This window comes from Solanum dulcamara, chromosome 11 (assembly GCF_947179165.1).
Source record: "Solanum dulcamara chromosome 11, daSolDulc1.2, whole genome shotgun sequence".
Classification (NCBI taxonomy): Eukaryota; Viridiplantae; Streptophyta; class Magnoliopsida; order Solanales; family Solanaceae; genus Solanum; species Solanum dulcamara.
The window spans coordinates 56,717,221-56,730,301 of record NC_077247.1 but is presented as its reverse complement, the minus strand read 5'-3'; the positions used below and the strand labels follow the sequence as shown (position 1 = coordinate 56,730,301).

The following is a 13,081-nucleotide window of genomic DNA, read 5'->3' as shown; positions in this document are numbered from 1 at the left end:
AAATAAGTCAAAAAAGTAGATATTTATGTGATCCATTTTTATTGCAGTGAATAGAATTTTTATCATAGATGAATGATTTATTTTATAACACATTATCTGCATCAACTTTCAGCATTTTGAGCTATTTTAAAAAGGTAATAAAAGGGTAATAATTTTATTTTCTTAAAATATCGAATACCTCTAAACTTGAATTTGTTGCTCTTGATATATCTGGAAAAGGCTACTCATCACTAGATGCCGAAATACAGGTAGAATCGATGGTCTGGCAGACACCATCAAAGATGACAATATGACATCTAGTCAAGACTGTGCCAAAGCCATGATATTTCTCCGTCACCATCTTGACGAGGGGTTAAAATTACAGTACCTCACATTAAAAGACCCCCTTAAACTGTGGAAGAATCTAAAAGAAAGATATGACCACCTGAAGTTGGTCATCATTCCACAGGCACGTCATGATTGACTCAATTTGAGATTAATGAATTTTAAAAATATAAATGAATATAATGTTGCCTTGTTTAGAATTATAGCACAATTAAATGTATGCGGAGAAGCTATCACTGAGCAAGACAAACTTGAAAAAACGTACTCCACATTTTCACCCGCGAATATGCTCCTACAGCAGTAATATCGCGAAAAAGGTTTTAAAAAATATTTTGAATTACTTTCTCACCTTCTTATTGCTAAACGTCATAACAAACTGTTGATGAAAAATCATGATAGACGGCCCGTTGATTATTTGACACTCCCTGGAGTGAATCAGGCAAACTATAACCAACGAGAAAAAGGTTATAGCCCCAGTCGTGATCGCGGTTGAAGAAGAAGTTATAATCATAATGCTCGGCTGACACTGAGAAATGATCAGCAATATAAAAAAAAGAGTGAGAAGCAAAAAGGTATACCAAAGAAAAATTCAGAAATTATATGTCATAGGTGTGGAGGTATTAGGTTCTAGTCACGTATCTGCCGGTCATCAAAACGTCTGTTTCAGCTATGTCACACATCCTTGAAGAGAGCAGAAAATAATTCAGAGACAAACTTTATCTCTGAAGATAATATTGAGCCTATGTATCTCGATGTAGCTGATTTTTTTAATTTTTCAGAAGTAAAATATAAATACTGATAAGCCTGATAATAATTAAATAATTTTCTTTTCATTTGTTTGTACTAAATAATATGTTTATATTTTTCTAATTCATGTAAATAAATAAAATTTGTATAATGAGCCATGTTTTAATTATAACGTTTACCTTATTTTTTTTGAAGAAAAATATATGAATAAACCTCAAATTTTGTTTGGATCAATAATCAATCAGGTGGATATTTGTATAATTGATAATGGAATGACTCATGCCATTTTTAAAGACGAGAAATATTTTTTCTAATGTTACTACAATTTTTGATAATTCGAAAATGATTGAAGGATCTGAATGAACTACTATATTTCTGCCTAAGGAGACAAAGATTGTTTTAAATTCTCTTCTAAATCCCCAAGAAACATGTTAAGTTTTAAAGATATCCGCAGAAATGGATATCGTGTTGAAACACTAAATGAAATGAATATTGACTACCTTGGTATAACCTAGAGTGTCTCAAGCCAGAAATATATTTTGAAAAAATTATCAACTTTATCGTCTGACCTATATTTTGCAGAAATTAGTACAATTGAAGCTCATTTGATCGTAAACCAGAAGTACTGATATAAATACATTTGTGTTATGGCATGATCGAATAGGTCATCCTAGATTAATAATGATGAGACGAATTCTTGAAAATTCAACTGGACATTCATTAAATAACTTGAAGATTCTTACGAATAATGAATTTTCATATGCTGCTTATTATCAAGGCAAATTAATTTCCAGACCATCAACTGTGAAGGTTGATATCGAATCTCCTGGCTTTTTATAGCGTTAATATGAGGATATATGTGGACCTATTCATCCACCTAGTAGATTGCTTATATATTTTTATAGTCTTAATAGATGCATCATCAAGATGGTCTAATGTGTGTCTCTTATTATCTCGCAACCTAGCGTTTGCGAAGTTATTAGCACAAATAATAAGATTAAGGGCATAATTCTCAAATTATCCAATTAAAGGTATTCACATTGATAATGCTGGAAAATTTACATCTCAAGCTTTTGATGATTATTGCTTATCAATAGAGATAAAAATTAAATATTTTGTTGCTCACGTTCATACTCAAAATGGCCTTGCAGAGTAATTTATTAAGTGCCTCAATTGATAGAAAAACCTTTACTTATGAAAACAAAATTGTCGATTACTATTTTGGGTCATGCTATCTTAAGTGCAACAGTACTTGTACGTCTAAGACCGATAAATTATAATAAATAATCTCCATCATAATTATTATTTGGTCATGAGTCAACTATAGCCCATCTATAAATTTTTGATTGTGCGGTATACATACCTGTAGCATCACCATAATGTACAAATATGGGCCCTCAACAAAGATTGGGCATATATGTAAGGTTTGACTCACCCTCCATATTTCGCTACCTGAAACTGTTGACTTACTGCTCGATTTGCAGATTGACGATTTGATGAAATAACTTTTTCGCAATCAGGGAAAGAAAAAAAAACTCGAAAGAGAAATTGGATGAAAAGTTTCATCACTATCTCATTTTGATCAACGTACCCGTACATGTGAGCAGGAGGTCCAGAAGATTATCCACTTATAGAAAATAGCAAATAAAATGCCAGATACATTTACTGATTTGAAACGGATAACTAAGTCACATATCTCTACAATGAATGTGCATATCCGGATTGATGTCCTAAGAGGACCATCTAGTAGTATCATAGCTTTTGAATCTAAAACACGCCTAAAACGTGGTAGACCATTGGGTTCAAAAGATAAAAATCCTAGAAAGAGAAGCGTGAAAAATAATAAAGACGATACTACAAAAAAAACTCCTTAAGAAAGCCAAAATTTGAGTAATCCTAAAGAAATCAGTGAAATCAAAACTCAAGTGAACAAAGAACTTTTAATAAATTCTATCGGTGATGAGATAAATTTAGATCGATCAAAAAAAATGATGGATAATATTTTTGTATATAATGTTGCACTTAACCTCATGCAAAATAGTGAAAGTCTTGAGTCTAAATCCGTCGAAGAATGTCGACGTAGATGTAATTGGTCAGAATGGCAAAAGGCATTTCAATGAGAATTAGACTCACTTGCTAAACATGAGGTTTTTAGACCTGTAGTCCAAAACCCTGAAGGTGTAAAACCTGTTGTCTATAAATGGATTTTTGTGCTAAACCGAAATGAGAGAAATAAATTTGTAAGATACAAGACACGTCTTGTACAAGGATTCTCTCAAAGACCTGGGGTTAACTATGAAGAAACATATTCACCTCTTATGGGTGAAATAAATTTTCGATATCTCATTAGTTTAGCTGTACATAAAAATCTTGAAATATATCTAATGGATGTAGTTACAACTTACCTTTATGATTCACTTGATAATGAAATTTACATGAAAATTCAGAAGAATTAAAATTGCCTGAAGAATGTACTAAGTCTCGGGAAATGCACTCCATCAAATTACCAAGATCATTATATAGTCTGAAATAATTAGGGCGTATGTGGTATAATCGTCTTAGTGAGTGCTTTATAAATAAAAGTTATATAAATGATGTCATTTGTCCATGTATTTTTATTAAAAAACAGAATCAGAGTTTGTTATACTCGTTATTTATGTTGATGACATAAAATCTCATTGGAACCCTTGAAGAGGTCCAAAAGGCGATTGAATATCTAAAGAAAGAATTTGAGATGAAAGATCTTGAAAAGATAAAACTTTGTCTAGGTCTGCAAATTGAACATTTAGCAGACGGGGTCTTTGTCCACCAATCTGCCTACACTGAAAAAATCTTAAAATGATTTTATATGGACAAAACACATTCATTAAGTACTCCAATGGTTGTTCGATCACTTGAAGTGGACAAAGATCCATTTCGACCTCCAGAAGAGAAAGAAGAACATTTTGGTCATGAAGTACCATATCTCAATGCTATTGGTGCATTTATGTATCTTGCTAACACAATCAGACCTGATATAACATTTTATGTTAATTTGATAGCAAGGTATAATTTATCTCCAACGTGAAGACATTGAAATAGTATCAAACATATTTTGCGATACCTACAAGGTACCATTGATATGAGTTTGTTTTATACTAACAAAGGTTGTGCAGACCTTATTGGTCATGCAGATACAAGTTATTTATCAGACCCACATAAAGATCGATCTCAAACAGGCTATCTATTTACATACAGAGGAACTGTTATATTATGGTGATCTACAAACATTCTATTGTTGCTACTTCTTCAAATCACGTTGAAATAATTACAATTTATGAAGCAAGTAGAGAATGTGTGGAGTTGATATGGATGATACAATTCATCAAAGAAAGATGCCGCCTGAAAAATGATGTCAAAGTGCTCACAGTTATATTCGAAGACAATGCCGCGTGCATAGCTCAATTGAAAGGTGGCTTCATAGAAGGAGACAGAATGAAACATATTTCACCAAAATTATTCTTATACATGATCTACAGAAGAATGGTGATATTGATGTACAACAAGTTCGTTTGACTGATAATCTTGCAGATTTATTCACAAAGGCATTACCAACATCAACTTTTGAGAAGCTAAGATTTAAGATTGTAATGCGTCGTCTCCAAAATATCAAATGAAGTTTTCATCAGAGGGAGTAAAATACGCGATATACTCTTTTTCCCTTAACCAAGATTTTTTCCTACTGGGTTTTTCTGATAAAGTTATTAATGAGGCAGCACTCAAGGCGTATTATGATATATGTGTAGTCTTTTTCCTTCATTAGGCTTTTTCCCACTGGATTTTTCCTAATAAGGATTTAATGAAGCACATTATCTCAACTCTCTCTTTTTCTCTTACTATCCCTTCTTCTTATTAATTTGTTAAGTTAGTTTGTTTTATAACAATATACATAATAATCTTCTTTTTCAATGAACAGCTGCGTAAAGATTTCTCCAACGTTTTTTTTTTTTGTTTTGTTTTTTTTATAATACGTAGTACAATAGAGAATAAGCCTATATAAATTATATATTACTTAAATCTTCTTTCTTTAGATACACAGATATGCAATTTCTCTTTTCCAAACAACATAGTTAGTAATCTATGATGTGTTTGCGTACTGAATATAATTAATTATTAGTAAAAGTTAAATATTTATGTGTATCAGAAGTTATATGCGTCTTTTTCTGAACTCCTTATATCTTAAATTTTAAATCAATGGATCAAAACATACTAGACCTAAAGTTTTTTGGCATCAAATATATGAAATTTATAAGTTCCCTGGCTCCTATCTCACATACGGCTGGTTTAATTTACACCATCCAATTTTCTAAAAAAAAAATTGTTTTACAATATAAAGATATTTTATAAGAAGTCGCAAGCACAATATGGTTTCATGGACACAACCGTCGTAGACCCCTCAAAACTGGAACGGACGGATGGAGAATGAGAAATGAAAAATTGGCGGACCTCATTTTCATCAAGTTACTAAATTAATGTTATTATAGAAATTTATTTAAAATATTTTAATACTCCCTCTATTTCATTTTACTACCAATCTAAGCTAAAAATAAATGTTTTATTTTATTTATTTATTTTAGTAAATCAAAAGAGTTTTTTTTTTCATACTACCTTAGAATTTAATAACTATATAAAATAATATTAGTCAAATTTAGTATTTTAAAATAACATTAATAAGCTTAATTTAGTAAAATATTTCTCTAATTAAAAAAATTTTAAAAATATATTAGGTTAAACAGAGTCTAAGTAATATAATAGGAGGGAGTAATTTTTGACAAAAAGGAGCTTCTTACACTATAAAAAACCTACCTTAAAACGGATCATTCCCTTAAATTAATAAGAAAGAAAGACAAATGAAAAAGAGAAAGGACAATGCCAACACGAAGCTGACACGGACCGTACTCCTTCATTTCAATTGGCTGATAAAGACAGGAAGAAACTGCAAATTTCTTGCTTCCTTTCTTCCCGGGCCATGTCCCACTCTTTTAGGGTTCTAAATTTTAAAATAAAATAAAGAGAAATAGTTTATATATGTTGAATAATTTTCTTAAAATATAAATTAGAGTTTGGATCATACTATTGAATTTGAAAGATTTGATTTTGTAGATCATTACAAAGTTTTTATTTTTTAATTAAAAAACATTCTCATTTTTATCTATAAATAATTTTTAATTTTTAATTCAATTTGTATGTTTCATTTGAATTGTACATTTGACTCCAGGCTTCGGTGGTAACAATAACAACAATATATCTAGTAGAGTTTGAAAAGAGTAAAGTATACGTAGAATTTATCACCATCTCGTGAAGATAAAGAGATTGTTTTCGAAATATTTTCGGCTTAAGTATAGCACGTAGGAGTAATAAAGCAGTGAGGGAAAAAAATATAGCACGTGCAAAGCTTGCAAGAAAGGAACAAGAACAACAAAATCGAGCGACAATCAAAACACACTATACAACCAACTATAATATTACAATTAGTACAACAACAATTATCTAAACTTTCGAAAAGCAAGACAACACTCAACTGCCTATTAACCTTCTATCCTAATATCCATCATTCACACTCTCATATCTGAAGTCTGTTTCTCTTGTTATTAATCCTTAAGGAGAAACATGCACACACTATATATTTAAAGTCTTGTTCTCTTGTATATTTGATTCTTCTTTTTCAATCTCATGTAAGTAGTTGTATACGTCCTTCGTTTTCTTTTAATTGATATATTTTTAAAAATGTATAAATTTTGATTAATATTTTGTCATCATAATAATATAAAAATGATTTATAAATTATTATAATTTTATTTATCTTTGAAATTAGTAAAAAAAAAAAAGTATTAGTACTATGGCTCTTAACGCACTCCAAAAGCCGCTTCTGTCTCTCTCTTGGATTCGCAAAATCCAACCCCCTTTTGTCCATTTGCAGGTTTTCACGGCCCACAATAACATACCCACTTGCTTGTCCCTTTCGCTTTACAATAATAATAGCAACTCCATTTCTATGTTTTGCTTACCTCAACTTTGGATAACTACGGATTACTCCAATCAAAAATACAAATGTTCCGATGGACAACCTACTTTTTTTCTTGGACATATGTATCTCTCTACTATAAAATAAATTTACGTGGGCAAGTCAATTATGTTGACTCCTTCCCTTCCCCCCTAGCTACTTGGAACTCCCCCTCCCACAAAGTGTTACCTCTTTTTATTCTCTCTAAAAATTCTTATCCTAATTAGCATTACCAATGATCACAACCTTTTACCTTGTCAGCTAAGGCCTAATAAAACATATTTTTAGGATTATCTTGAACATGACCTGAGAATATGATGGTGACTAAATGTTATTTTAGTCCAAAATCTTATCTAATCGAGGACTTTGGCAACCTCTTATAAACCATAAAAGATGATCAAGCATCTTCACCTTCATAGCACACCGTCCATTTTTCTTTCATAATAATTAACTGCATAAGACGAATTTGTATGAAATAACACAGGCCATGACAAATTAAGATTCATAGAGCCGATCTCTAAGTGTAATTATAAGTTATTATGACGTACCAATAATGATAGATCTAAAAGTGAAACTAGTGAATTCTGATCTAAAAATGTAGTAAAGGAAGATTAACAATAAGTTTATTCAATGTCCAACATTCATAAAGACTCGTTATGGAACACGAAAACAAAAAAAAAACAATAAGAAAAAAAGGAAGGAATCACCAGCAAACTTTCACTTTCCCCTCCTTTCTACTGTTCGTATTAAAGAAGCCTGAAAGAAAGGAAATCCAGTGCCAATGATTTACAAAAACTCGCCGGAATTTACTTCCGGGTAAAACCCTTCCCCATAGTAAAAAAGAAAATATTAGTACAAACTAATTGAACAAGCTGAGTAATTTGGGTTCTTTTCCTTGATGATCTCCAATAACACCAGTACTCTCAAAACAAGTAGTAGTTCCAGATTCTTCTGAATTCATCGACGGAGTTCCTGGTCGCCGATGATTCTCCGGCAAAGTGTGGCTATTATACACCTTCTGATTAAACCTTGGTGTTAAACTGAGATCGAGATCCGCTAACATTGAATTTTCCTCAGGGAAACGACGCCGTTTTTGCATCTTCGGCCGCATGTTTAGACTAGGATCCTGAAGCTTAAACACATCGGTGCAATCAGACACTTCATCAATCTCTACCGACGCGCCGAGAAATTCGGAGATCGGCCGTAACGCGCCGCCGCGGAGGACGGTTTCCACCGCCGCTTGACAGACGTGCCAATTGCCTGTCCATAATAAGCCTACGGCGCCGTTCACTGGGTTCACTGTTCTCCCAGCAGCTTCGTATAATAAGGACTGGAACAAAGCTGCAAGCAAATAGACAAAAAAAAATATCAGTTTATAAACGAAAAAAAAATAATTAAAAATCTATCAAATTAATGAACAAGAGAGGTGTAGATAACTATATATACCAGGTCGTTGATTTTCTGGAACGGCGGAAATGAAGGACATGAGTCCAGCACGGCCAAAAAACTTAGCTACAAATACAGTAGCGTGTCCTTGGGCTTCAGGGGTTTCGATCCATTGCAAACAAGGTCTCAGAATACAGTTATCACTGCATCCTTTTCGAAGGACTCGACAGCCATTGCAACTCATTTTTTCTTTGATATTTATGTGTATGTATATATATATATATATAATGGTTATCGGGGCATGAAGAAAAACAATACAAGGAGGAGACCATATACTTTTGCAACAAGAAACAGAAACTTGGGTAGAAAGAGGGAGAGAAAATATAGAAGTAAGGAGTATATAGGCAAGACGAAAGAGAATGAAATATGTCTATATATAAACAATGAGGTGAGAGAGAGAGAGAGTCGGCTTCAAGTTTTTTCTTTCATTCTCCCTTTCAAAATTCTTAATTACCGAGAGTTATATAAGTGACTTTTTAGGGTATGTTTGGAAAGCCGCTAATTGATTTTGGTGTAATTATTATGGTATTAATTATATAGTATAATTATGATAATTTATTTATTTTCCACAGTATAATTTCATTTGATTATATAAGTGTAATTATAAAATTATATTAAATTTTAAAAATAAAAGTTAATCTTTTAAATTTAAAATTTATATTAGACAAATAAAAATATTTATAAATGATATTAAATTAAATATTAATTAATAAACATACGTTCTTAACTAAAATTATAAAAAATAATTTATTTCTATTTTTTAAATTAGTATATTTTAAATAATTTAATCAAATAAACTAAAAGTATAAGATTTTTATAAACATCATGAAATGTATGCTTGAAAAAAATGTTAATATTATAAATATAATGTCATAAAATTATTAAAATATTTGACAAAAAAATAACCCTTCAAGTTTAATTAAAAAATAAATATTTTGCAATGTGAAATATCAAGTCAATAGTACTAAAACAAATGAAATTAAAAATATGACATAAATCTTAAATTCAAAACAAAAAATTTAACATAATGCTCTTATGTCAAATTTTAACACAACGTACATAAATATGATTTTAAAAATTAGAATACTAAAAAAGTTATTTTAAAAAAGAAATAGAATAATAAATAAATAATATAAAAAATTACATGGTATGAAAAAGTAAAGGTTGAGAATGAAATGAAACACAAATAAATAAAATAAAATATATATATTTAGAAAATATTAGAATAATAAAAATATTTTTAAAAAAAATAATAGAAATAAAAAATAAATTTAAATGAAAAAATATAAATATAAATAAAAGAAGAATTTTAAAAAGTTTCATGTAATTAAATGATGTAATTACATCAATTCTTTACCCACCCTTGAAAATTGAAGAGTGTAATTACTTTCCTTCAATTACATTTAATTCATCTCTTACCAAGTAATTACTTGATCTACGAAATATGACAAAGAGTGTAATTACACTCACTTACACTAAATCTCAATTACATTGTAACTTTCCAAACATGCTCTTAATATAATTTAACCTAATATTTCTTATTTATTAGTATCATTTTTATCAAATTACTAATTTATGCAAATATTTTTTGAGTTTAACTTATCACCCTGTTAATGAAAAAAAATTATACTGTGAAATCACTTTTATATGATGTAACAAGTAATATTTGTCCTTTTCTTTAGATTAAAAATCCTACTACATATAAAAAAAAAATGAATGATTTGATAACATAAAATATATTTTTTTTAGATTTGTTTTGCAATATTAGTGGCTAACTTTAAACACATAAATAATTGAAGTTTAAGTTATATATACTAATAAAAAAAATTAAGCTGGCCATTCAAATGGTATAGAGAGAGAGAGAGAGAGGGGGGGGGGGGTAAGCATCGTTAAAATTAACCCATAACTTGAATCTTTTCTTTTTCTTTTAAATTTAAATGAGCTTTTTTAATTTGTTGGAGACGAGAGTTAAATAGAGTCAAGTTGGGTTGTGTGGTTGTGTTAGATTCCAAAAGTATTGGGGGCGAAAGCGGCTCCGGGTCTCCGCGGATGGCTGTCTATCAACCGTTGGATTGTTTTGTTTTGTTTTTTTCCCCTTATCTCTCTGTTTTTGGGGATGTTGATATGATAGCCTATCGCTTTCATAATTTTAATTTTTCCATAAGAGCACTCAAATATACTATTGCTATGTAACCAATTTCTATATATTTTTAGCAAATGAACATGTCGATGGATCATAGGTTCAAGGGACAAGTCCTCTTCAATCACGAAAAGAAAAAAAACTAAATAGATAAGCAAGTGGTCAAAGGTGATGAGAATTCATTTGACCCATCGAGGGACACACACCATGGGCATGGTGGGGACAATCAAAAGACTATTTTTGTAATAGTGTATCGAAGACTAAAGTGTACATGATAAAATATATAGAATTTGACATAATTTTTTAAAAAATATATAGTCTAAAATAATTTTTAATCATTTGAATGGCTGAAAAATTATTTCATTACGCATAAAGAAGGAAAATTTTAAATTAAAATGTTTTCAATTATAAAAATATAATATTTTATATGGTATAAACTAAATAAAAAAAATGTATTATATAAATTGAGATAGATGAAATAACGCAGACGAATGGATAAGGTTAATTTAGTCTGCTGGTGAAATGATTTCACTAGGCTCCCCTTAATTAATCGTAAGAAGAAAAAAAAGTTTCTAGCCAAATTGGTGATATCATCTTTTCGATGATTAGGTTGGAGATAAATATGGTTTTTGTCTACCTTTCAAGGAGAAAAAAGAAGGGTGTTTAGAGCATGTCCAATCCACTCTTTATTTTACTCTCTAAATATAGATAATAGAGAATATTTAGAGACAATCAATTTAAATTCAATTCTCTATTTTACTTTTTAAAAAGAAATTATTTTTTCTCTATATTATATTATTATTTCTATTTTATTTTTATTTTCTTATTTCATAATATAAATTATTATTTTTTCAAATAATCACCATATTTAATTTTCATGTAATATAAAATTTATTTTTTATTTTAAATTTCTAAATAACATAAATTGCAAGTAAATATTAAATAATATACATATTTGGACAATTTAAATAAAAGTGATATCATTAATGAAATATAATTACGTAAATATTACATAAATACTCAACTTTCAAAATTATTATGTTACTCCCATAAATGCTCTATTAATTCATTACGGAGTTCAAAATGAGCATTTTTATCCTTAATTTTTTATGTCTAGCTAAAAATTGTTCAAACCAGAATTAAAAATAATATATTTGAAATATTTGACGAAAATTAAAGTGAAAAAAAATTAAAAATATTATTAATCCGGAATGATAGTAGTATATATTAAATAATATATTTTTTTAAATGTTGTGTTACATTAAAAAAGAATTACGAATATTAGAGATTTAATTAATGACATTTTATGATTTATAATATGCTAATTACAAATATTGTATAATAGAAAGTAGAAAGGTAATATAATAATAAAAAAATATTCAAAAAATGAAATAGAGAGTATGAATAGTAGTTCTCCAAAAATAGAGAGTGTGAATAGTAGTTCTCCAAATTTAGAGATATTTAGAGTGTAGAAAATAAAATAAAAAAATAATTAAAATGTCCATTTTCGATTTTACTCTCCATAAAATGGAGGTGGGTTGAAGATGGCGTAGGATATCTATGGGCAAGCTTTCTTGAAAGATAGGATATGAAATTTTTAAAATAAGATATGTCGGTTCGCTTTATCATATAAATATATTTAGACTTGGAACTTGTACGCTGGCGCAATTTGATAGGTGGAGTAATTCTAATTGCGTCACAACTAGTAATGATTGCCTGAAAATTACGAAAAATAATACACGTAGTTGGGATTTTTTGTTATGCTACACTAACTTTTTAAAGTTGATTCAGGTTAATTAATTCGATCCAATTACTCGAGCAAGTCCACTTCGACTTTAAAACTATATATTCATAAATCAGTATATTAAAAACAGGATTATGTACAATGTCTGTAAGCACATGCAATTATTAGAATGCTCGATTGACATGTTCGCTGGTTCATTATTCTTGAAAATATATACTTTAAATTTTATGAGAAAAACAAAAGATTTAAGAATCAATGAGAAAAGGTTGTGGTATGAAAATAGCACCTAACAATCTAATCAAATATAAACTATGGATCTTTCTATTTTTTAAAAATCTTTACCGGAATAACCGGCAGATTACTAATATTTTTTTTTAGCAGGTATACATAAATTATACATTTATTATATACGATAATACACATATTCTACTTGAATTATATACATATATAATATATCTATCAATTATTTTTAGTTTAATCAGTTCGACGGACGACTATTCAAGTTAATTCACCTATTTTCTTAAAAAAGAAATCAGGACGGACCTTGCTGAAATTTCTATGTACACAAATACAAATATACAGATATGCTTGACTGTTACAAAATTTAACGAAACATTATCACATGGTTCACATATGC

General features: G+C 29.4%; 1 protein-coding gene across 1 annotated transcript; it reads right to left on the bottom strand.

Annotated features, from left to right (window-relative positions):
* Positions 1 to 7,712: 7,712 nt before the first annotated feature.
* Positions 7,713 to 8,983, bottom strand: LOC129873125 (LOB domain-containing protein 37-like). The gene is made up of 2 exons (XM_055948148.1): positions 8,561 to 8,983; positions 7,713 to 8,455 (listed from the first exon to the last, which is right to left on the bottom strand). The coding sequence occupies exons 1-2, from the start codon at positions 8,742 to 8,744 to the stop codon at positions 7,974 to 7,976; spliced, it is 666 nt and encodes a 221-aa protein (XP_055804123.1). The 5' UTR covers positions 8,745 to 8,983; the 3' UTR covers positions 7,713 to 7,973.
* Positions 8,984 to 13,081: the final 4,098 nt, after the last annotated feature.